This window comes from Chiloscyllium plagiosum, unplaced genomic scaffold, assembly GCF_037043375.1.
Source record: "Chiloscyllium plagiosum isolate Xiang-an unplaced genomic scaffold, Cpla_swu_hap1 HiC_scaffold_1, whole genome shotgun sequence".
Taxonomy (NCBI): Eukaryota; Metazoa; Chordata; class Chondrichthyes; order Orectolobiformes; family Hemiscylliidae; genus Chiloscyllium; species Chiloscyllium plagiosum.
In genome coordinates this window covers 67143881-67170686 of record NW_028270139.1, presented here as the reverse complement: position 1 = coordinate 67170686, position 26806 = coordinate 67143881, and the positions used below count along the sequence as shown (strand labels likewise).

Here is a 26806-nt window from a genome sequence, read left to right as displayed (position 1 = left end):
TTCTCACTAACAAGGCAACTATTTACTCCCTATCCTAGATGCGCTTTTTGATACAACCGAGTGGTTTGCTAGGCCTCTTCAGAAGGCAGTTCTGATTTGACCATATTATTATGAGAATATAGGCACATATGGTTCAGATCAGATTAGCACAGCAGGTTTTCTAGTTGAAAAACACTAAAGAACCAACTAGAGTTTCACAATAACTGGTAACTTCACTGCTCAATTTTACTAATACCAACTTTTTTAAATTCAAGGTATTGAGATGTAACAAACCCAGACCTTCAGATTATCAGTGTCAAGAGTGTAGTACTGGAAAAGCACAGCAGGTCAGGCAGCATCTGAGGAGCAGGAGAATCGAAGTTTTGGGCGTAAGCCCTTCATCAGGAAGAATGAAGGGCTTATGCCCGAAACGTCGATTCTCCTGCTCCTCAGATGCTGCCTGACCTGCTGTGCTTCTCCACCACTACAGTCTTGACTCTGAGCTCCAGCATCTGCAGTCCTCACTTTCTCCTTCAGATTATCAGTCCAATTATTAAACTATAATACTGCTACATGCCACATGCCACCCCATCAGGGGTAAAAACTGAAACTTACTGATTCTGTACCTCAGTATTTCACTGGGCACTGAGATTACAGTCAGAAACACCTGCTGATGTCCTTTTTTAGAAGGCATAGGATGAGGTTCGGGTATGAGTTTACATAGAGGTGACAGAGGCTAGGAGAGATATGGGGATGAGCAACTGCAAAGGAGTGTGAGGGGTGCCGACTGTAGGGCTTAGCAAATACTAAAGCAATGTGATTGAAGTGCCAGGGAACTAAGAGAGGGTCTTCTCAATAGTCTGTCCATGCACTGGCCTTCTCACTGGCCACCTAGGATCTGTCTCCGGAGTGGCCTGTTTGACCCTCGCTTACCCACACACCTCCCTCCATGGATAAAAACTTGGATGGAAAGATCCCCTTTAGTGGGCGGCACGGTGGCACAGTTGCCTCACAGCGCCAGAGACCCAGGTTCAATTCCCACCTCAGGCGGCTGACTGTGTGGAGTTTGCACATTCTCCCCATGTCTGCGTGGGTTTCCTCCGGGTGCTCCGGTTTCCTCCCACAATCCAAAAAATGTGCAGGTTAGGCAACTTGGCCATGCTAAATTGCCCGTAGTGTTAGGTGAAGGGGTAAATGTAGGGGAATGGGTTGGGTGGGTTATGCTTCGGCGGGTCGGTGTGTACTTGTTGGGCTGAAGGGCCTGTTTCCACACTGTAAGTAATCTAAGTAATCCAATCTAAATCTAATCTTAACCTGTGGCAGGTCCATCAAGTTGGGAAATTTCCTGAATTGAGCTACCCACCTCAACAATGAAATGTGACGCACTGCCATGCTCTGTGCCCCAGGGTAACTGGCATCATCGTCTCTCTGCCAGCTCATACTCACTCCATCTCTGCTACTGCACCCACTAATATGCCTCATGTTCTGCCACTCTCACTAATGCCTGTAATATCTTTTCTCACTTGTGCTCACCACCTCTAAACCTTCCACAATGTTTACTCTGCAAGGCCTCTGTGCTGCCTGCTCACCCTCTCAGACAGATCATCGCCTTGCCCCCACCTGCAGCAGTACTAAAAACTGTGTCCTCCACTTCCATCTGCCTAGCTACCTCCTTTCACCCACTCCAGGAGAAAACAGCCCACAGTAGGCGGTGGGCTGCCCAACATTCAGCTCCTCACCCTTTCACAAGGATTGTATTTGATCCTGACCTGCCTCAAATGGGTAACTGGTTGTGTCCAAGCTCTTGGACTGATATCAGAGGCTGACCTTGACTTGCTGTGCAGAGACCCTCCCGACTGCAGGCAGTCTCCCTTGACTTCACTGAGGACTGATGACATCCAGGACAAGCTTGCTGGCTTTGCGTCTGTCCTCAACAGCATGGCAAGACAGAAGTACTGTGAGCCATGAAGGTCTGACTGAGAGTCAAAGCATAAAAAAGCAAGATAATGCTGGGATGCTATGAGCATCTAGGTGCAAACCGCTCACAATTTCAGCTCTAGAAATCTCAACTTCTATTTCCTCACATTGACTGGTAAGATCGGAAGCTGCATATTAATGAGGTGAGGTCTGAAGTTAATAAAGCTGACGACAAGCGGTAATCCCACGTAATTAGCCATTTTACCGTTCCATAGCCAGAATTCCATCTCAACATCCAGAACTCAGTTAGAAAGTGTGACTAGTTGTTGCTGACGTTAAGAAAGGCTTTGCTTGACTTCTAATGCGATTCTCCCTGATTTCTTACAACAGCCCATAACATTCAAGCTCCTGTATACTTCCTCTCTATGTCTTACTCTGTACATTCATGACCTCGACATTGTGGGTTAAGGCCCTTGAATAGCCAAAATGATATCCGTTTAAACTCAACACTATTTTGAAATGGTCCTGCTGAGTTCACCTTTCCTGCCTGTGTGAATCACACTCTGCTCCCTGGCTTCCACTGGCAAAAACTAGATCTACGGCAGAGATAGAAAGAGTTTTGAACAGTAAAGAAATCAAGGATTATGGTGACCGGGCTGGTAAGTAGAGCTGAGGCTTTAAAAAGATCAACTAGGCAAAAGTGAGGACTGCAGATGCTGAAAACCAGAGTTTAGATCAGAGTGGTGCTGGAAAAGCACAGCAGGTCAGGCAGCATCCGAGGAGCAGGAGAATCGACGTTTCGGGTAAAAGCCCTTCATCAGGAATTGAGCTCCCTGCCTCCATTCCTGATGGAAGGACTTTTGCCCGAAATGTTGATTTTCCTGTTCCTCGGATGCTGCCTGACCTGCTGTGCTTTTCCAGCACCACTCTGATCTAAACTATAAAAAGATCAGCCATGGTCTTTTTGAATGGCGGTGCGGGCTCAATGGGCTAGAAGGCCTACTCCTGCTCCTATTTCTTATGCCCTTATGTATCTGTTGGAGATGGGGGTGAGATGTCCTCATCTGGATCCCACTCCCTATTTCTAAAGATCTTCTAAAGGGTCTTCCCAGTTCCTATTAACTCAAGGACTCAACTCTGTCTGGACATAAAGAGATCTCACAGCAGTATTCAAAGAGGAGCTGAGCCTTCTCTGGTGTTCTGGCAAACATCATTCCCCCACCCAATAGTAAGATTAGATCAGTGATTATTTACCTAATCTGCTGCTGTGAAACATTATTGTGCATGGATTGCTGGCTAGATTTGCCAATAACATTTTCAAAACATCAAAAGCAGTTCATTTTCTGAAAAGCCATCTGCATTCCCATCATGGCTATAAACCCTTATTTCAATTTCACATGTCGCTGGTTTGCTTTAATCCTTTTCTGTGGAATACCATTTTCTATGATATTTATGTAAATTTCCTTCATCTATTGTCTGTCATTCATCCAATGGAAATTTAGTAAGTTAACTTTTGTATAGGAAAACTTTCAACAGAAAAATAAGAAAGAAGTTGAAAATATTAGAAATAAGAGATAAAAGTAGTGTCAGAAATGTAAAGTATGCTCACAGCACTGTCCAGAACACAGTGGGGACAGGAACACAACAGGTAAAAATTTGAAGGTTCAAAATTCCTAATTGCTATTACAAAGTGAAAACTAAAGCCTTACGGATGTACTTCAGCTTTTGTCTGTTCAAACGTTATCCAATCTACCATACTGTTTCTAACTTGAAGTATTTCAGTAAATTGATTACTGACGATTTAAGTTTATGACTTAAGTTTGCAAATTAATAAAAAGGAAATAATATATCAAATATTTCAAGAAATTAATAATCCTGAACTCATTTAACTCTTTGGAAGTTTGATCTTTTTAAGGAGATCTATTGAAGTTGCACTATGTAAACTCTGACTAATTACAGCAGCAGTTCATAGCATTATACAGCACAGAAACAGACCAAAGGGTCCAACTTGTCTGTGCTGACCAGATATCCTAAACTGGACTAGTCCCATTTGCATGTATTTGGCTGATGTCCCTCTAAACCTTTTCTATCCATGTACCTGTCCAAATGTCCTTTAAATATTGCAATTGTATCTACCTCTACCACTTCCTCTGGCAGCTTATTCCATACACACACCACCTTCTGTGTGAAAAAGTTGCCTCCCAGGTCCCTTTTAAATCTTTCTCCTCACATGTTAAACTCTAGTTTTAGGCTCCCCTACCCTTGGAAAAAGACCTTGGCTATTCACCTTATCTGTGCCCCTCATGATTTTATAAACCTCTATAAGGTCGCTCCTCAGCCTCCAAGGGTGCAGGGAAAAGAGCCCCAGCCTTTCCAGCCTCTCCTTATAACTCAAATCCTCTAGTCCTAGCAAACTCCTTGTTATCTCTTTTCTGTACCCTTTCTAGTTTAACATATCCTTCCTATAAAACAGCAACAAGATATGGAGTATTCTAAATGTGGCATCACTAATGTCCCGAAGAGCCGCAACACGCCATCCCAACTCCTGTACTCAATGCTCTGACCAATGAAGGCAAGTGTGCCAAAAGCCTTCTTGACCATCCTGTCTACCTGCGACGCCACTTTCAAGGAACTAGGAATTTGCACCTGAAGGTCCCTCTGTTCAACAACATGCCCGAAGGCCCTGACAATATAAACAGGACAGTGCAAGCCAGTGACTGTCACAAAAAGGGAACACACCTTTAGCAGGATACATTAAAGGTGCCCATTCATCTCTCTTCACTCACTAAGTGCAACAATACATGGATAACAATAACATGCTTGTCAAAATGTCTCAGACTTCGCAAACAAAAATCATGTGGGTGATTTTTAGCAACTCGCTCCTCCCTAGCCATTCACCAATCAGTCCTCCACACAGTCACACCAAAAATAGGGCCAAAGAAGTGGAAAATTGGGAGGGGGAGTAAGATCTGTCAGTGCATGATCATGTGTCTATGGAAATTAGTTCCCATGTCTACATGCTACGTGATACAGAAAGAGTACAATAATTTAATGGGGAGGAGCAGGCAAAGTAAGGACACTGTGACAGGCAGTCAGTGTCACTGAGAGGAACAGGCAAAGTGAGGATACTCTGACAGGCAGTCAGTGTCACTGAGAGGAGCAGGTGAAGTGAGGATATTGATAGGCAGTCAGTGTCACTGAGAGGAGCAGGTAAAGTGAGGACACTGTGACAGGCAGTCACTGTCACTGAGGGGAGCAGGCAAAGTGAGGACACTGACAGGCAGTTACTGTCACTGAGGGGAACAGGCAAAGTGAGGACACTGTGACAGGCAGTCAGCCTCACAGAGGGGAACAGGCAAAGTGAGGACACTGTGACAGGCAGTCAGCCTCACTGAGGGGAACAGGCAAAGTGAGGATACTCTGACAGGCAGTCAGTGTCACTGAGAGGAGCAGGTGAAGTGAGGACACTGTGACAGGCAGTTAGTATGACTGAGAGGAGCAGGTGAAGTGAGGATATTGATAGGCAGTCAGTGTCACTGAGAGGAGCAGGTAAAGTGAGGACACTGTGACAGGCAGTCACTGTCACTGAGGGGAGCAGGCAAAGTGAGGACACTGACAGGCAGTTACTGTCACTGAGGGGAACAGGCAAAGTGAGGACACTGTGACAGGCAGTCAGCCTCACAGAGGGGAACAGGCAAAGTGAGGACACTGTGACAGGCAGTCAGCCTCACTGAGGGGAACAGGCAAAGTGAGGATACTCTGACAGGCAGTCAGTGTCACTGAGAGGAGCAGGTGAAGTGAGGACACTGTGACAGGCAGTTAGTATGACTGAGAGGAGCAGGTGAAGTGAGGATATTGATAGGCAGTCAGTGTCACTGAGAGGAGCAGGTAAAGTGAGGACACTGTGACAGGCAGTCACTGTCACTGAGGGGAGCAGGCAAAGTGAGGACACTGACAGGCAGTTACTGTCACTGAGGGGAACAGGCAAAGTGAGGACACTGTGACAGGCAGTCAGCCTCACAGAGGGGAACAGGCAAAGTGAGGACACTGTGACAGGCAGTCAGCCTCACTGAGGGGAACAGGCAAAGTGAGGACACTGTGACAGGCAGTCACTGTCACTGAGGGGAGCAGGCAAAGTGAGGACACTGACAGGCAGTCAGCCTCAGTGAGGGAACAGGCAAAGTGAGGACACTGTGACAGGCAATCAGCCTCACTGAGGGGAACAGGCAAAGTGAGGACACTGTGACAGGCAGTCAGTGTCACTGAGGGGAGCAGGCAAAGTGAGGACACTGACAGGCAGTCAGTGTCACTGAGGGGAGCAGGCAAAGTGAGGACACTGACAGGCAGTCAGTGTCACTGAGGGGAGCAGGCAAAGTGAGGACACTATGATAGGCAGTCAGTGTCACTGAGAGGAACAGGCAAAGTGAGGACACTGTGACAGGCAGTCAGCGTGTCACTGAGAGGAGCAGGTGAAATGAGGACACTATGACAGGCAGTCAGTGTCACTGAGAGGTGCAGGTGAAATGAGGACACTGTGACAGGCAGTCAGTGTCACTGAGAGGAACAGGCAAAGTGAGGACACAGTGACAGGCAGTCAGTATTACTGAGAGAAGCAGTATTCTTGCTGGGAAGCATATCAAATGATTGGTGAAGGTTCTGTGAGGATGGAAAATATTTTGGAAGGATCATCAATTGTTCCCATACCAATATAAATGAAAAAGAAACAAAAATGGTGGAGGACTGTGATGATGAAATTATTAGAAAGAAATCTGAGAGACAGTTGGAGAGAAACAAATTAATCATGTCTAATGAGCATGGATTTAAGGGAAGGTATTGTTTAACAAATTTGATTTTCTTTGAGGATGTTCCTAGGAATGTTTGTGAGCTTCTGAAAAAGTGTCATGGGACTTGAAATACGAACTCTGCTTTCTCTTCCTTCCTCCTGAGTTTCTTCAGTGATTTCTATTTTTGTTCGTTTCAGATTTCCAGCATCCATAGTTCTTTGTTTTATTTTAGTGGTGGTGAGGATATTGCATTTGATGTGGTCAGTTTAGTTTTCAGCAAGCCTTTTGATACGGTGTCTTATGGCAGACTGGTCTAGAAGCTAAGAGCCCTAGGGATCCAAGGCAAAGTGACACATTGGATCCAAAATCAGCTGAGAGGCAGGAAGCAGAGTGCGATGGCCAAGGGATGTTTCTTTGACTGGAAGCTTGCTTCTAATGGAGTTCCACAGGGATTGGTGCTGGGGCCCTTGCTATTTGTGGTGTGCATTAGTGATTTAGAATTAAATTTAGGGGATATGCTCAAGAAGTTCACAGGAGACATTTAACGTTGTAGGGTGGTAAATAGCTATGAACTGCAGGAAGATATCAATGATCATGTGAACAGGGCAGTGACATATGAAATTTAACCCAGAAAGGTGAGAGGTTAACACAGCAAGGAATTACACTATGAATGCTCAGACCCTGGAAAGTCCTGTTGATCAAGGGGACCTTGGTGTGCACATGCACAGATCCCTGAAGGGAGTAGATCAAGTGGATACGATTGGTAGGAAACTATATGAGATACTTTTATTAGCCAAGGCATACAATATAAGAGCAGGGACATAATGCTATATAAAATGCTGGTTCAGATACAATTGGGAGTACTGTGTCCAATTCTAGTCACCATATTAGAAAATGCAGAGGAGATATACTTGTATGCTGTCTGGACTGGAGAATCTGAGCTATGAGGATGATTGGATAGGCTGGGATTGCTTTCCCTGGAGCAGTAAAAGAGGGAAATTGATAAAGGTGTATAAGATTATGAGGGGCACAGACAAGTTGGATAGGAAGGCACTTTTTCCATGAGGAAAGTGGTTAATAAAGTGGTTAATGGGAGCATTGTTTTAAGGTAATAGCAGTGGGTGGTGCATGCATGGAATGAGCTGCCAGAGGAAGTGGTGGAGGCTGATACAATTACAACATTTAAAAGGCATTGAGATGGGTATATGAATAGGAAGGTTTTACAGGGATATCGGCCAAGTACTGGCAAATGGGACTAAATTTGGTTGGGATATCTGGTCAGCATGAATGAGTTGGACCTAAGGGTCTGTTTCCATGCAGTACATTTCTATGACTCTATGGTCAGCATGGACAAGCTGGACCGAAGGGTCTATTTCCATGTTCTACATCTCTATTACTCTATTACAAGATAGAGATTAAGAGAAGAGTTGAGAAGAATTTATTTTCATTCTGAGAGTGTACAGTCTGGGACTCACTGCCTGAAAGGGTAGTTAAATCAGAAACTCTCATGACATTTAAGCAGTATTTTGGTATTCCTTTGTATTGCCATAGCCTCCAGGGCTTTGGCCAAACGCTGAAATTTGGGATTAGTGCAGTTAGATCTTTGTTGACCAGCACAGTCACAATGGGCTAAATTGCCTCCTTTTGTGCTGTAAACGTCTTTGATTCCACAAGTCTGTTTGCTGGACGTCTTATTCTGTGAAAATATTGCTCCTTGCCCTGCCAAAATTAATAAAATCTTGAATGTCTCACTACGAAGAACAGCAATACAGCGAAAGCACATCTCTTCCAATGGCAGCAAGAGCTTTCCATATCTGTGCTTTCCTAATAAAAATCATGCCACCTTTATCAAGAAATATAATGCTGCCAGACAATCCTGCAAGCGTTTTATTTTTAATCCCATGCTGTCTGGTGGCTGCTGTGATATGTCCAGCTGTAATATGCCAATCTCTTCAGCTCTCCGAATGCCAGAAATCCCTGAGGACAGCTGCTAGTTCCCATTTTAGAAATGCTCTGCGTGCTTTGGTAGTGTTGGAGGCTAGCACTGGAACATTCCACCATCCTGATGCTCTGGACAAACATACACGAGACAAAGCAAATGATACAGAGCTACAAAAGCTATATACTTCACAACGAGAGGTATGTGGAAGAGTTAAAATCTCACCCACTTCTTTACGCCCCCTCCCCATTCTCCAATACTCGCACATAAACAACTGTCAACAATTACTCAAATAAAACTCATTGCACAGTAACAAAGCTAAAACTGTCCCTATGCTGTTGGTCTAGGAATGGGGAGAGAGTGGCTGGATGGATGGTGTCCAGGCAACACCAAGTCAGGATTTGGATCGTGATCATTTCCCTCATGTATTACGAGCCCTGCTATTATCCATGTTGGTTGTTACTCCTCACTCACATTCAAACACATTCTTTAGAGCAGGCAAAATATTGTTCCATTCCTCCTTGCCCCTTCTGTCAAGAATAGTCACAACGTACACTGATAGAGTACTGTGTGGAGTGATCCACAGCCTAATAATACCTTCAGTGTGTGCAGCAACTGCAGTTATTTTTATGCTCATCATTTCAACCTTTCTCAGCATGGTCACAACCCATATTAAAACATCACTTTCCCTGCACTTCTCCCCTTTCAAGCTACACAACTGGCACTGGCATTGAGAGCTAATTGAAAGGATAAGGAATTATGGAATAATACCATGACAACTATAAAATGTGTTTAAGTGCTTTTTCTTTGATACCAAGCAATGACCAAAGTGCATAAAAGCAGATGTTACAGCACAAGGGAAAAGACTGTGACATTTGACATAATTTTATCAATTCTTCTGTAGCTTTATCTGTTTCCAACTCCCAAAGCTTGTCTTTTTTACATCTTTTGGATGAGAAGTTATGTTGAAGTACTATTTGCTGTCTCAAAATAATACTAGTCTGAGAAAGAACAGGGGAATTACTCTGGTGAGCTCAACCAGCCTGAATTCCTCAACCAATGTCACTGAAAAAAAAATCTGTTATTTATCAAATTCCTGATTGTCAAGGCTTGTTATGTGCGAATTAGCTGCTGTATTTCCTGCATCTCAACAGCGACCACTTCAAAATGTCTTTTATTGGCTGCAAAATACTTTTGGATGTCCTACTGAGTGTTGTACAAACATAAGTCTTTCTTTTCCTCTTCCAATTACCCTGTATACTCTTTCCTTGACTGAAGATTGAAACTTTATTGCTGGAACAGGAAGAAGGGCCTGTGCCCGAAACGTCGAATCTCCTGTTCCCTGGATGCTGCCTGACCTGCTGTGCTGTTCCAGCAATAAAGTTTCAACTTTGATCTCCAGCATCTGCAAACCTCACTTTCTCCTTGACTGAAGATGTCAGCCAATTTTGAGAACCGAACCCATAGATGGGAGAGTGACCACTTTTCACTGTGTATGTTTTCAGCATTACAGTCAGGTTGTTATGTCGATTTAAAGACACCTGATAAAGAGTCGCCAGAGTTGAAAAGCTAACTCTGCTTTCTTCCCACATGATGCTGCCAGACCTACTGAGTTTCACCAGTGATGTCTGTTTTTTATATTAAAAGACTTTACTGTGTTCAGTGTGCTTGGGTGTTCCTTAATGTCACAGAGTGATCTAAATTGGATTGACCTGGTAATCTATGCATCTGGGGAACCTTGTTAAGAAGTCAAATAAAATCATTCTGACAGCACTTATGACTGAAGATGTTAGAGTCATACAGTCATAGAGATATACAGTATGGAAACAGACCCTTTAGTCCAACCCATCCATGCCGACCAGATATCCCAACCCAATCTAGTCCCACCTGTCCCACCCATATTCCTCTAAACCCTTTTATATCTTTCCCCTCTCACCCTAAACCTATGCCCTCCAGTTCTGGACTCACTGACCCCAGGGAAAAGATTTTACCTATTTACCCTATCCAAGCCCCTTATAATTTTGTAAACCTCTATAAGGTCACCCCTCAGCCTCTGACGCTCCAGGGAAAACAGCCCCAGCCTGTTCAGCCTCTCCCTATAATGCAAATCCTCCAACCCTGGCAACATACTTGTAAATCTTTTCTGAACCCTTTCAAGTTTCATGTTCTCAAACACTTTTTCATCGCACTCTCATCCAAACTGTAACATGACTGAGATGCTTTCAGTTGTTTACCACTCTCAATTCAAGGAGGAGGTTTAAATACTGTTGATCTACTCCATGTGGGATCCCTCAGCTCTTTCTATAGGCTGCCACTTAAGTTGATTAGCATACACATAGATCCATATATCACACCGTCAAGCATTCTAAAATTTATTTGTTGCTGCTCAAATGTTTTTTTATGCTCCCCATAGAAAATAAGTTTGTCTCCTAGTTAGACGAGGTTTGAGAAGTGTTTCAAATGCAGGGTTAGCTGGTCACAAGTTGTGGTGGTGCATAATTCAGCTGCCATTGATGGTTCACAGCATCTTAGCGGGTTAATGTTTGAACTGCTAGACCTGTCCTAATTCTGACATACTGCATGCAACAATGTGGAGCCAAGATATCATCTTCACAAGTCATTGTAATGATGTCTACAAGGAATGTAAATATTTAGATATCTGAGAGTGAAATCCCTTTCTTGTACTTCCTCAACACAAAAATTTTAAATATGAATGTGTTTTCTTCAAGAAACTCTCCATTTGTGTTACGGCAAAAAATGTTCACTGAAAGACTCACCCTGATTTCTATATGACAATGCCAATGTTTATTTATGTGGGAATATAAATTAGAAAGCAATTAAATCCAGTGAATTAAGATTTACCATAGTTAGTCAATCAGGCATGTGGCTACTCTTTATTTGTCCAATTGCTGCACTACTACCACATGGTCAGCATTAGGTGTGATTTTAAATTTGTATTTGTCTGAATTCTCATTACATCAGTAACACGATAGACCCAAGTAACAACTGACTTCTTACCTTCAACCAGGGTGCGTGTTTTTTACTAAAAGAGCATAAGAGATAAGAGCAGGAGCAGGCCATACACTCCCACAAGCTAGCTCTACCATTCAAGGTAAATATGATTGATTTTCATTCTCAACTCTACTTTCCCACATTATTCCAAAAGCACTTGCTTTCCCGAGAGCCCAAAAAATTACCACACCTCAAACCTCTAACTCCACTTCAAGATGACGATAGTACTCAGTTTTGATTCTTGCGTGATCTAATACTTATTGTGCGCTGAAAGAATTAGAAAGAGAGGAAGGTGTAGGACCAAACCTTTTCCCGATTTAAAAGCATTTGGGATTCCATAAGTTTCTTTTGGAAGTGGCAATTATTTTAGCAAAGACTCTATTTCTGATGTTTTCAAACTCCTCTTGTGCTGTAAATTATGACAATCTGGTGAAAAATTATTTAAATATGAGACAAGGAATAGCACATCAATGAGTATCATAATATTCACATTATCTGGATACATTTGGAGAGATTTCCAACTGCCAGACACACCTAAATATTTCCCTGCAGATTAGCCGCCAATTAAAGAAACAATCTGATTTTTGTTTCCAATCAAATATCACTTAAATGGTGATACATTAAAATGTCCCATTCAAGATGAATTCACTGGATAAAATTTCTGCTAGTCATGACACTTGTCAGGACGTCTGCTATTAGTTCATTTTTACAAGCATATTTAGGGTTTTTAAAAATTCATTCAGGGATTACAGGCATCGCTGGCTGGACCAACCATGATTGCCCATCCTTAGTTGCCTTTGAGAGGTTAGTGGTGAGCTACCTTCTTGAACCAGTTGAAATAACCGCACAGAAGCCAGTATCCCATCACCAAGTCACTCTTCATTAACATGTGCTCAGCACAGGGGCACTGACCAGCCTGCTCAGAGCCAGTCCCTAAAGTGAGGAGTCTCTCTGACACTGCTGTTTATGTTATTTTCCATTTTTTCCCTATGCTGTGTGTGTAAGTGCAGGGACTCAGTGAAGACACCATTGTGAAAACAATTTTATTCAATACTTCCACCACTAGAAGAAACACGCATGTGGCCGGGAAATCAGTAACATACCATGCTCATGTGAATAAAGTGTGAAGCGGGAGGGTAGGGACTAAATCAAAACAGAATTGGAAGGGGAAATAAAGCACTCCACTGCCCATAGAGCCCACCTCTCCCTCAAGGCTTTGAGAGTATTGGTGGGCACCATTGCCTCTTCTCCAATGAGACCAGGGCTTACACAACAGTCCTGTTTCTACCGGTTATCCAGGACTCCCTGATCAACCCCGAGTGGGTTGTTAACCCCAATCAAGGATCTCATGGTCTATGAGATCCAGCTGGAGCTCATTCCAATCACTACAACACTGAAATCCATTTGGTGTTGGTAGAACTTCATTCCATGATTTTGACACAGTGCAGCGAAGAAATAGCAGTATCTTTCCAAGCCAGGATGGGGAGTGGCATGGAGGGAACTTGCAAGTAGTGGTGTTTCCTTGTATCTGCTGCCTTTGCTCTTCTAGATGGTAGTAGCCAAGGGTTTGGAAGGTACTGTCTATTCAGCCTTGGTAAATGGTTTGCAATACGTCTTGTAAATGGTACTCACTGCTGCTAATGTGTGTCTGTGCTGCACAGTTTTCAGTTATGACTCAGTGGTAGTATTCTCACTGCTGAGTCTGAAGGCTGGGAGTTCACATCCTCCTCCAGAGACTGTGCTGTTTATGATCATGACCACGAGTGTAGAAATACTGTGTGAGGTGATATGTTTAAGAAAGTGCCAGCAACTGTATATAACAGGGTTTATATGAAGGGAAAGGTAATGGGAGGACAGGAAGACAGTATAGTCTTCCTCTCATAGGAGAAAGGGCAATGGGAGTTCACATGGGGTTGAGTTAGAATAACAGTATGGATACATCATTGAGAAACTTAGGGTTAGAGATTGGAAGGGAATTTCAAGGTTAGGTGCATTAGTCAGGGATAAATGAAGATCAGGAGGTACTCTGAGGTAATGTCAGAAGCTGATTGTCTTTCATTTCTCCGCTCTTGGATGCCATGGCCCCTAATCTCAACTCCAATTCATCAGGCCGGCATGGTGCCTCAGTGGTTAGCACTGCTGCCTCACTATGCTAGGGGTTGAACAACCCATGATGTTTCAAGCAGGCGAAATCTCCAAACTAAGCATAACCTTGTAGGGAGACTTCAGTAAGGGGCAAAATGTTACCATCCATAAGATTAACATTTGTCAATGCTATTCTGTTTATGCATTCAAGCCACGGATGAGATGGGCCTTGTTTATGTCGGGCTTGGCCTTGTGGAGTGAAGTGTAGTGAGGGTGTGGTGATTAGTGATGTGCTATAGAAATGGAAAAAGTATCCAGGACACGTAGGGCCTCAGGAGGGTCACTCAGAGGGAAGGATGGAAGGATGAGGAAGCTGTGGTTGTAATTCAAAAGGAATCAGTGACTGGATGGACCAGAGGTTTTAAGGGATTAATGAATATGGGGTAAAGGTGGAATTACACTACAGAAGAACAAAGTTTTAATTAAATTACAGAACAGGCCCCAAGGGCTTGGCTGGCCTATTCCAGTTCCTATATTCCTATCTAGATCTACAGAGAGAAGCCATTGCTTCATCCCAGAATGATACAACCCCTGAAGAGAAATTGGAAAAAAAAAGATAAATTTTTCATAAACTCCCTGCAGTAAGGAAACAGGCCATTAGGCCCAACAAGTCCACACAGTCCCTCCGAAGAGTAACTCACCCAGACCCATTCCCCTACCCTACCATTCTACAATTTATCCCTGACTAATGCACCTAACCTGAACACTATGGGCAATTTAACATGGCCAATTCACCTAATCTGCACATCCTTGGATTGTGGGAGGGCTGAATCCCCTGTTTCCATACTGTAGGGATTCTGTAACTCTATGAAACCAGAGTACCCAGAGGAAACCCGCACAGACATGGGCAGAACATACAAACTCCACTCAGACAAACAGTCACCAGAGACTGGAATCAAACCCAGGTCCCAAGCACAGTGAGGCAGCAGTGCTAACCACTGAGGCACCATGCCGGCCTGATGAATTGGAGTTGAGATTAGGGGCCATGGTATCCAAGAGGGAAGAAATGAAAGACAATCAGCTTCTGACATTACCTCAGAGTACCTCCTGATCTTCATCTGAGACAAACAAGTGACAGGGATGGGAGCATAAAAGAGATATGACCTAAAAGGAATCAAGAACAAAAAGAAAAAAAATGGCGTCAGATCCATAAGGATGACTTAGTAAATAGTAGAGATCTGAGTGGGCATGATGAGTCAACCATCAGGTGGCAGAATGTAATCCAGCGGAGTGGAATGATCCAGCCAAGGCAAATAATTATCACTATAGCTGTGAGTGCTGTTAGTTTCACTGTTGTCACCACCAGAAAATCTAGACCAAACTATTTGTAAATGCTCACAAAACCACTTTATTACAATATGAATAGACTTGTAAGTTGACTTTCCATTGTAAATTTCTGCTAAATCTCCTGTTTTCAACAAGTTGATTCATAGGATCCAACTGCCAAATTCTCCAAACATGAACAAATTTACTGCAAAACTGAATAAATCACTGCCTACAATGTGGCATTAAAGCATGCAAATAAAAGCATTCATGCCATTTCGTGTTTTGTGACTTAGTGTCAATTTTGTTTGACAATACTTCTGTGAAGTTTTACTACATTAAAGACACTATATAAATGTAATTAGATTAGATTAGATTGGATATGACTCTAGATTACTTACAGTGTGGAAACAGACCATTCGGCCCAACAAGTCCACACCGACCCTCCAAAGAGCAGCCTACCCAGACCCATTCCCCTCTGCATTCACCCCTTCACCTAACACTACGGGCAATTTAGCATGGTCAATTGCCACCGAGATCCTTTGTGAGTTATTGTTATTGCTGGTTCAAGCATAAGGATTTCTTTGGAGCTGAAGTTTCTCCTAAAGACAGATAAGAATGTAATTATAGCTAAATCCATGGTAAAGAGACTTTCATTATTTTAAAATTTCATAGTCCAAAGCTGCATGACCCAAATATTCATAGCATGTAACTCATTAAAGAGAAATGCATCAGTCTACTTGTTCTCATTAAAAGAGAAATTTGGAACCAGTGTCACTTGCTTTCTAAAACTTCCTTCAATTAATTGGCAAATTAATGTTTGAATGCACAGCCCTAATTGTAACCTTGAATCTTTTTCACTTTATGCATTTCCTGAAGACTGCTGTAGTGATTTTGACCATTCTTGCCATTGAGAACAACTTTCTATGAAAAGTTTCAGAGCCACTTTGTTGGTTGGAATAGCTCATGTTACTCTTGCAGCATCTGCTGCCATCCTGAAGTACTCTGACAATGTTTTCTCATGGGATCTTTTAATAATTTTTTAATGACATTTTGTAAGCAAAAACACAGCTGGTAACGTGACAACACAACAATGTCACCAGTTGAACCACATCCTGCACTTCAAATAAAATAACATTCGTATAATTTAAGCAAAATTGCAATTGCCCTTTAAAACTTAAAGCAATTACAGAACTGGACCACCCAATGAATTATGTGTTATGTAGAGAAACACTGCAGTGCTCAAGTTGATTTTTTTTCATCTTTGATGCAGTACAGGACAGACTTAGATTTAATAATCATACTGAAATTCATTTCTGGAGCTATTAGTTATGCAACAAATACAAAACTGTTTTCACAGTTGACTGAACAATCAGAAATAAATAAATTACACAATAGAATAAATATTCCAAAAATTATAAACTTTCATCTAACTGTTGGACCTATGAACCAAAATGTTGTTTTTGTGTCAGCAGCTTGATAAGCATTTCCCACAAACAGACTAAGCCTCTTAGGAACCAAATCTGAAAATGTACTTGTGTAGTCCAGATCTAACAGTTAATCCTAATCACAGTGAATTGTATACTGTAGAATATGAAAGATGCCATGTCTTCTATGACACCCAACAACAGAAAATGTCCAGCACATGGCTGTTTGATAGGCTATATTACTGCTCTGGATTAATTTACAAGTCATGCTCAACATAAAATTATACAAAAAATGTATATATACCATATACACAGTAATATCATATGGTATGTGGAAGTATTTGGAAGATACCACACTACAGAGTCAGCTGCTATCAATCCACAAGATGTTATTGTATATTTATCCTTTCAATCTCTTGGAATATAACAGTTTCTTGACACAAAGTAGCAGAAAATCTTTTTTTCATAATCATTCAGGATAAGATATTAGATATGGAATACATGTGATTCGAGACTCAGGAAATTTAGGTGCATCTTTGCTAAAATTGCTCACCACTTAAATATTTCTAAACGTGTCAAACTTCAAAAGTACGTAGCTGGCAATTATTCATTAATAAAAGCACAATATTATGAAATAATTAATATTAATGAGAAGTTAAGGCCTTTCATCCAGATCTACGCATTTATCAAAGCTAGAGTGTACAATTCAGATCTAGGCTGGAATGAAGCAATGAAATTAATATTCTGACTAACAGTCTTGCCTGGTGCATGCAGAGGATTCCCTGTTTACCACTTAGAGATATCACTAACACCCGACATCCCGAAATTATCGTTCAACATACAAAAACAGATACTAATCTGATCAATGACTGCACAGTTTCCAGTGCATGAGGACTTGAAAGACAAAGTGATGCTAAATGATCAATTTCACAAAGGCCTAGGGTGAGATTTGATAAGGCAATAAAAATGCTGAAGTTGAGATTTTAAGTACAATGGGCTGAAATTTCTGTCTTTCTGAATTTTAACTGCAAATTACTGGACACAAAATGACCTTCCATTCAAATTGGTGAAGACAGAATTTGCATGTCCACAGTTTGGAAAAGGAGGAGAATGCTTTCCTGTGTTATCTGTAGGTCATACTGTGGGCAGTCAGTTTCTATGATCTGCTAAATACAGTGCTGCTAACTATTCTGACATGACATCCCTCTGACGCAAACTCAGAAGGAATCCATTTCTTCCATAGCCAACTTGAAAGCTCATTGTTAATATTTTGATTCAAAGTCTTCTCAGTGTGACTTAGAGACTGTGGGTATAATTTGAAATGGGTGCATTTGGGACAAGTGACATTTTTCGAACTTCAAATCCAAACTTGCCCTGAATTAAATTCACTCACTTCCTGCTTTAATGGAGGTGGGACAAAAGATTGGGTAACCGACGACAAGACTCCCCCCGATCAACTCAGGAGGTGGGCTCTTCATTTATATTTTTCAATTAGGCTGTCAGCTATCTTTTCTCATTGGCCATTTACATTTCCCAGGTACAAAAGGTAGTACACACTACTCGATGGGAAAAGCCTCTCCAGCACTGCTTGTGGGGCATGAAATTAAGAATTATTTTCCCACAGCCCAAAAGCTATCTTATTGAATTCCACTGGACACCCACCACTCACCCCATAAGAGACTGGTGTGTGTGACTGCCATCCCTTTGGACAGATTCAGAGCAAACTTTCAACACTCTGTAGACAGGGCATGTGCTACACGAGATCCTCATTAAAAAGATCAGCATTATTTGAAGTTAGAGAGTCCATTCAGCAGTCTAAAAATGGCAGGGAAGAAGCTGTTCCTGAACCTGTTGGTGCGTGTGTTCAAGCTTCTGTATCTTCTGCCTGACAGAAGAGGTTGTACGAGAGCATTACCGGGGTGGGAGGGGTCTTTGATGATGTTGGCAGTCTTTCTGCAGCAACAAGCTGTGTAAATAGAGTTCATAGATGGGAGGTTGGCTTCTATGATGGTCTGGGCTCTGCACACAACTTTCTGCAGTTTCTCATGGTCCTGGCACAGCAGTTGTCATACTAGGCCGTTATGCACCTTCCATCTGGTATGCTTCCTTCCATCTAGAGGGACAAGGGCAGCAGATCCATGGGAACAACACAACCTGCAGTTATCCTCCAAACCACTCACCTTCCTGACTTGCAAATATATCACTGTTCCTTCACTGTTAGTGGGTCAAAATCTTGGAATTCCTTCCCTCAGGGCATTGTGGGTCATCCCACAGCAGGTGGACTGCAGCAGTTCAAGAAGGCAGCTCACCACCAGCTTCTCAAGGGCAACTAGGGTTGGGCAATAAATGCTGGCCCACCTAGAGTTGCCCACATCCCACAAAGGAGTAAAAAATGTCAACCTGTCCAAGCGTTATTGCTCCATGAGAACATCTTGGACCTTTGATTCACCTACCTGTATGAGCACATGCTTCCATTAAATGAAATCTTTCAGTTCATTATTAATGACTCATTAAAATACTTTGTGATTATATTTGGTGTTAAATCTCCAAAGAGATACAAATTTCTAGAAATAAGAGAGGCACTTTCTTTCTCCGTTAATATCACCCACCATTGTCAACAAGCTGCTTTTAAAAGGTTTCATATTTTATCCAGTAGCGAAAGTTGCAAACCTGCCCACATTATGAATGTTACTCTGACCCTCTCACCGGCCCTATAAAAACTAGGCCTTGTTTGTTGAAAAACAGCAGCAGCTTCACTCCTATAAACATGCATTTGAAACTAATTTATTGGAATTGGCAAGAGAAATTAAATGAATCTCTCTAGTGCTAAACAACATATGTGTCTTTGAATGATACAGATGTTACTTTTATATTCTGTTGGCAAAAACCGAACATCCTGTAAACGTCCACCACTGCCTGTCATCTATTGCTGAAATGTAGGCATCCTTTGCTTATCATCTTCCCTGAATAAATCAAAATATTGCTAATTTGAGAAGTTGTCAGTTTAGTGCAATGAAAATGCTGTTATTGCCCCCGTGGTGTATGTTGTCCAGATGTTTTGATGCAGTTTATTGTAAACCATGTCTCAAGTCATTTATCCAGTTATCCACACCACTCAGTTAAGCAGATCCAGCAACTGCTTAAGAAGAATTAAAGTACAGGGAATAAACCACAACCAGGCACAGCAAAAATGTGGAATAAGGTATTTGGTCGTTTAATTCAGTTCTTACCCCTATCCATCCACATTAGTGCAAAGCAGAGAAAGTCCTTTCAGCTACCCACAGGTTGCTTTTTGTGAACCAGTAAATGAATAAGGAATGCAGGCATGTGTCGGTACTATGTGTAGACCCTCTGCAGCCCTCACTTTGGGGCAATGTAAATAAAATTAGTTCAATAAGGGCTGCTTGCAGCTGAGCATGTGCATGTCTTATTCGGTGCGATGCACAACAACATCATCCATGGCTCAATTGATAGCATTCTGACCTTTGAGTCAGCTGACTGGGGTTTGGGTTCCACTCTGGCTGACATTCCATTGTATCACATTGTCAGAAGCCCCATCTTTAAACTGATGCTCCACCTGCCCTTTCAAATTACTGTTGGACATTCAGCACTTTTGAAATGTGCTACATTAAAGCAAGTCTGTCTTTCCCTCAGGAAGCTGGCATTCCCGGTGGTATTATCTCACAAAACGGGAGGAAGAGGTGCTTTGGCAAGTTGCCAGGTGAAAAGCTTAGATCTTGCTCCAATAGAAAAATTTTGTAAGAGTCACTTCCTTCACTCACAACCAACATTCATCAACTCAGGAAAATCACAGATTCATACAGCACAGGGGACCACTTGATTCACTGTGCCTGATGTTTGGTAGAAATATTCAATTAGTCCCATATCCCTTCTCTTTTCTATTTAGAATAATGCCTAGAATCTTATAATCACCTATGAGGGCAGATGAGCCTGGTTTTAAAAAAAAGGCAGCTTCTCCCAATCTTTTGCACTCCCTCACCTTTACAACAAACAGGAACAAGTCATTAGAGTTTGGCTTGATCCCATAACGTTCTGCCACAGAATTAATAGAGTTACCATTGTAGTAAGATTGACATGTATGAAGTTCGCCAGTCCAGAAACAGGCATTCCCTTACTTGCATTAATATATAACTATTATGAAGGACTAATTTCCATGAAACATTTAACCTCATGGATGATCCATTTCTATGTCATTTTAAAACTGCAGATATTTGGAGATTCAACACCAAATACACTTTTAAAAAATTTTGGGTGCTTTCTGAGTGCATTCCAACAGCGTAGAATCTCACTCTCTAGCAATGTGACTACACCTATGATCTTCCAATAGAAGCTGACAGTGCGTAAGGCTTCCTTCCTACAGCACATGCATGGAATGTTGTCAGAAATATAATCCCATACATATTCTGACATACTCCGTCCTGTCTTTCTTTTACACTATTCTTCTCATAGAATCATAGACTGTGGAAGCAGGTCATTCAGCCCATCAAGTCTGCACAAACCCACTGAACAACATCCCACCCAAACATACCTTATCCTTGTAACCTTGCATTTCCCATGGCCAATCCACCTAACCTACACATCCCTGGATACTATGGGCAATTTAGCATGGCCAATCCATTGAACCTACACATCTTTGGACTATGGGAGGAAAGTGGAACACCTGGAGGAAAACCATGCTGGCAAGGGGAAAATGTGCAAACTCCATACCAACCATCGCCTGAGGGTGGAATCAAACCCTGGTCCCTGGCACTGTGAGGCAGCAGTGCTAACCACTGAGCCATCCTACCCCTCCAGGGATGACATTGATCCCTTGCTGAGAAACAGTCCAGAAATGCTGTTTGCCCTCAAGTACCTTAACCAAAGGGCAATATTCCTTTTATGAGCTCAGTCAGTGACTCCTATTTTATCATTTCAGATTAGCTTCATTTTGATCCTCTCATGTTAACCATGCTCATGAGCCTTTCCAGCACGGTTGTTCCGTTACAGCAGGAGTCAGTACTCTAGTTCATGAACAGTTCTGCAAATATTACTGCATTTGTAACTGTCCAGGGATTAGTTAACTCAGCATAGATCAGAAACAGATTTTATCTCCCTTCTGGCCTATAATCTTAGTCAAATTCACTGCCTTAATAAGCTGAATTGGTGAGAGAGTTTATTGTTTCTTTTATAAAGAAATCTGGATTATAAGACCAATAGAAAAGAAAATTCCCACATTCGCACATACTTTATTTCTGACTTCAATTTGTCAGCATCATTAAAACCAATTAACAAAATGATGACTTGTTGGAAGGCAGTAGATTAACCTTCTTTCTTTTGATTACCAGAACCAAGGCTGTATTATTTTGGTCAGAACCTTGGCTCTATCTAAATTGTTGATATTGACACAACTTTTCAGGTGACACTTATTTGCTCACTTGTAACTAATTGAAACAATGTTTTTCCTAAACATTTTGGTAACTTTTTTCCACTGTTTGGTAAACGTTATGAGAAATTTTGGTAGTGAGCTATACAATGATTTCCCATTTTAATGTCTGGATCGATCACCCCAAAGAGAAGTGCGATACAGCCAGTTTCAGAGTTTAATTCCAACAAAGATCTCTATTACTATAGCAGATTAAGGAACTGGATATGTAAAAATGCAGTTGCCATGTTTCTGGATCATAACTTTGGGACAAATTGAGTTTGTGCTGTTTGTAAGTCAAAGTGCATTTTCACAAGTTAACGATGGACAAATGCAAATATTTGGAGAATTAAAGTCAGACACTAGGACAATCAAAATCAATGGATGGGTGTCACTTCAGCAAAGGAACTCTCAACAAACATCAGCACCATTGAGAATAGGATGTCCTTTTCTGTTGACTATTTCAATAAACTGTGTCCAAAGGGAGAGGCACCAGGAGAGATTCTATGAAGCTTTTCAGGCCACACCTTACATTCAATAGGGAGAGGGATGTCAGGAACTTGGTCCCAACCAAGTGCAGGAAGAAGATTGACAAAGGTGGTAAGGGCAGTCAGGCTGAATCAAAGGGAAGGATGTGAGAAACTTTTACTGAGGTAAAGAAGCTAAAAATGCTGGAGAGTTGTTCCAGGGTACCAGCCTCTAACTTTATTAGTATATTTCCAGTGGGTACCAGATAGAGGGCTTATGCCCGAAATGTCAACTCTCCTGCTCTTTGGATGCTGCCTGACCTGCTGTGCTTTTCTGTCGCCACAATTTTCAACCAGATGGAGAGGCCCACATACATCCTTAATTTAATCCTTGAGCTTTACAATCACAATGGGCACCAGTCTGCTTGCCAGGTAACAGGCCTGTTAGGCCCTTCACCAACTTTAGAGAAACATAGAAATCAGGAGGTAGGTTTTTCAGACCCAGGAGCCTGTTCCACCATTCCATAAGACCATAAAATATAGGAGGAAAATTAGGCCATTCTGCCTATCAAATCTGCTCAGCAATTCGAACATGGCTGACATGTTTCTCACACCCATTCTCCTGCCTTCTCCCCATAACACTTCATGCCCTTACCAATCAAGAACCTATCTCTGTCTTAAATACACTCAATGGCTTGGCCTCCACAGTTTTCTGCAGTGATGATTTACACAGATTAACTTCCTCTGGCTGAAGAAATCCTCCTCATCTCAGTTCTAAAAAATTGTCGCTTCACTCTGATGCTCCGCCCTCAGGTCCTTGTCTCTCCTACTAGTGAAAACATCTTCAATATGTGCACTCTATCCAGGCCCCTTACTGCTCTCCATGTTTCAATCAGATCACCCCTCATCCTAAATTCCATTGAGTATAGACCTCACATGACAAGCCCGTCATCCCTAGGATCATTCTTGTAACCTTCCTCTGGACATCCCCCAAGGCTAGCATAACCTTCCCAAAACTGCATACAATATTCCAAATGTGGGCTGACCAGAGCTTTATACAGCCTCAGCAGTACATCTCTAGTCTTGTATTCTAGCCCTCTTGAAATGAATGCTAACACTGCATTTACCTTCCTAACCACAAACTGAATCTGCATGTTAACCTTAATACAATTGTGAACTAGGAGTCCCAAGTCCATTTGCGCTTCAGATATCCAAAGCCTTTCCTTTTTAGAAAATAGTCTATGCCTCTATTCTTCCTATCAAAGTGCATAACCTCATATTGCATGCTACCTGTCATTTCTTTGCCCACTCTCCTAGCCTGTTCACATCCTTCTGCAGCTTCCCCGCTGCCTCAACATCACCTGTCCCTCCACTTATCTTTGCGTCATCTGCAAATTTAGCAACAAAGCCCTCAGTTCCTTCATCTAGATCTTTAAATGTACAATGTGAATAGTTGTGATCCCAATACTGACCCCTGTGGAACTCCAATAATCATGGCTGCTATCCTGAAGTAGATACCTTTATCCCTGTTCTCTGCCTTCTGCTCACCTTTATCCATGTCAATATCTTACCCATAACTTTGGAATTCTTGTTTATCTTATCTTATTGAGCAGCTTCCTGTGCAGTACCTTGTCAAAGAACTTCTGAAAATCCACAAAAAGGTGGTGCAATTGCCTGTATCCCTGGCAGTGCCCAACTCTCTCTAAATGTGTCAAGAGCAATATTGGACACTGCGTGCTCCCTCTCCAATGACAGCTGGGCATTAATGTAACCACAGATGAGGGGTAGGCAGTCAGTAGAGATGACCCCTCCACAGCCCACTGTCTGGACCTGTTTCTAGCCAGCCTGACCAGGCCCAGGAGCAGATACATTCAGGATATCCTCCAATCTGCTCACACCCCTCCACACCTGATGTCCAAAGGTGGCAGAGGGCAGAAGTGCAGCCACAGGGAAAGAAAAAGAGTAGGCCCTTTCTTAAATAGAGCTGAGCTGAGGTGACTCACACCAGTTAAGCTTCAGTCGTAATCCAAACCTATTAAGGCCCTATTCAAGTGACTGAGTGATAACTGTCCCTCAGTCAGCTGAGGAAGTTCTCGTCTTAACCATTTCATTCAGCTACTGAATTTTAATTTTTTTTAAATTGAGAAAGAAAAGAAATATTTACCAGTTCTAATCCCACACTGCCTCCAAATTTCCCAAACTAGATATTGTGTTGTACTCTGAATGTGATCCCTCCTTCCTGACAAAGTGAAGCTTACTGGGATCATGATGATTCAGTGAGGTCATAGAGTCATAGAGATGTACAGCATGGAAATAGACCCTTCAGTCCAACCCGTCCATGCTGACCAGATATCCCAACCCAATCTAGTCCCACCTGCCAGCACCCGGCCCATATCCCTCCAAACCCTTCCTATTCATATACCCATCCAAATGCCTCTTAAATGTTGCAATTGTACCACACTTTGTGTGAAAAAGTTGCCCCGTAGGTCTCTTTTATATCTTTCCCCCCTCACCCTAAACCTATGCTGATCTGTGGCCTAACTCTATGTGTCTGCCTTTGGCTCATTTCCTTAATACCCATGTTTAACCAAAACAACTACCTATCTCAGATTTCAAAGTAACAACTGATTTAGCATCCACCCATTAATGGAGGAGAGTTCCAAACCTCTACCATCCCTTATGTGTAGAAGTGCTTCCTAACATCTCTCCTAAATGGCCTGGCCTTAATTCTCAGCCTCTACCCCTAGATTGTGAATATGTTCCATACTGAAGTGCATAGACATCTTGAAGAGGCAAGACTACAATTAGGTTGAACCACCAAGGGAGGGTTGCCAGCAGCTCCAACTTATTTTAGTGATTGTTCCAGCTTCTTCCAAATCCTCCAGAGACTATATTCCTGTCAGTACGTGACACTATTTGAATATGTGCTTTAAACAAATCGTGTCCCTGCTCCAGCACTGACTTTTATTAAGGACATAAGACGCTTGGTTTATTGTGGTATCAGTGCGCCAAACCCTAGCTACTGAAGTAAAAAAAAGTGCTGGAGAAACTCAGCAGGGCTAGCAGCGTCTGTGAGAAGAGGGTTTCCAATGCAATCTGCCTTTGGAATTCTGAAGGCTCCCTTTATGCCAGTGCTGTGTTAGTGTCCACATGAGAGTGGGGAGGGTCATGGAAACTTGGGCAGGCTGCTCAATAGCGAACACGGCTTCAATGCCTCAGTGAGACTGGCCTGGTCAGTCACCAGCCTCCTCCTGCCCACTCTGACTTTACAACGCCTCAGTTTGCGGCGAAACCGCCAGAATTGGCCCGGAGCCTCCCATACAGCACCCTCGGTGCTCCTGCCACAGCGTGTTCTGCAGCATCCTACTGTACAAAACCGAATTGCATTTGTGACGATGTATATATGCACATTATTTAAAGGGCAAAGTGTATTTTTGAAATTAAAGCAATCCTCCTGCTGCATCAGGCCATGGGGGAAAGCCCTTCCTCCTCCCAGTTGACCGAGTCCTCACTGGGGCGCTCACTCTGGTACCTGGCCCTGCAACTGGCTATTTAGAGGCTGCTGAAAGTGGAGAACAGTCAAAATATCACCAAAATGCCGCATTGATCCGAGCTCTCTCCCCTCACACACACACTCTCTCTCTTTGCCTGTTGTCATTGAAGGGGCGGCCAGGTACTGACTCTCTGTCTGAGCAACATTAGGAAAGGGCTCCATTACAGTCAATGTGTCCGCCCCTTCTCTTCACGCAAGGTGCCCGGCAGATTCTTTCCAAAATAAAACTGCGCTTGAAATTGCAGCTTCTATTAAAAGTTGCCACACACACATTAAAAAAACACACACCACCGTTCTGACTCTGTTTTTGTCGCTGTCCTGATAAAACATTTTCATTTCAGGCACAGGAGTGTAATCTTTATAAACAGACACAGAGCATCGACCAGTCAACCTTTTTTTTTAAAAAAAAATGCAGCTCCGTCCACTTACTTCGATCCAGTGTTGAGCTTCGGTGAAAGCTGGCCCGGGTCCGGAGTCTTGCTGTTGGCTCTCTCCCCATTCGGTATCTCTGGAGCCGGGGCTGGCCATGTCCGCAGTGTTCAGGGACTCGGTCAGATCCTCCTGACACGCTGCTCTCTCACACCGACACTGACTGTGTGTGTGTGTTTTAAAGAGGGAGGGCTGATAGTCTCTGTTCTTGTCTTACGCCCCCCCCCCCTCACTTGTACAGATCAGATGTAGTGAGCCGTGCACTGAGGCAGAGCTAAAAATAATCAGCCAATGCAAATCCAGGGCCACCGACAGCTAGAGTGGCCGTTCTCTCAGTGCATCCAGCCCGGTACATTGATCTCGCTCATGGATGTCAGGGAAACCGCTGAGAGGATTGCTCCAGGAGATTGCAAAGGGACACAGCCATTCCTCAAGCCTTTTTCATTGCTTGCTTTGGTCCGTGTGAGAG

At 42.7% G+C, this 26806-nt stretch overlaps 1 protein-coding gene across 12 annotated transcripts in view; it reads right to left on the bottom strand.

Annotated features, from left to right (window-relative positions):
- The window catches only part of LOC122550847 (LIM and calponin homology domains-containing protein 1-like), a 365967-nt gene extending 339448 nt beyond the window's left edge, over positions 1–26519 (bottom strand). For 5 of the 12 annotated variants that reach the window (XM_043692258.2, XM_087987673.1, XM_087987676.1 and 2 more), the window contains exon 1: positions 26338–26517. In XM_043692258.2, coding sequence (XP_043548193.2) covers positions 26338–26436 — 99 coding nt within the window. In that variant the 5' untranslated portion in view covers positions 26437–26517. Of the gene's footprint in view, positions 1–26337 lie in introns of all 12 variants that reach the window. The other 7 variants (XM_043692191.2, XM_043692236.2, XM_043692217.2 and 4 more) reach the window with 4 other exon arrangements.
- Positions 26520–26806: the final 287 nt, after the last annotated feature.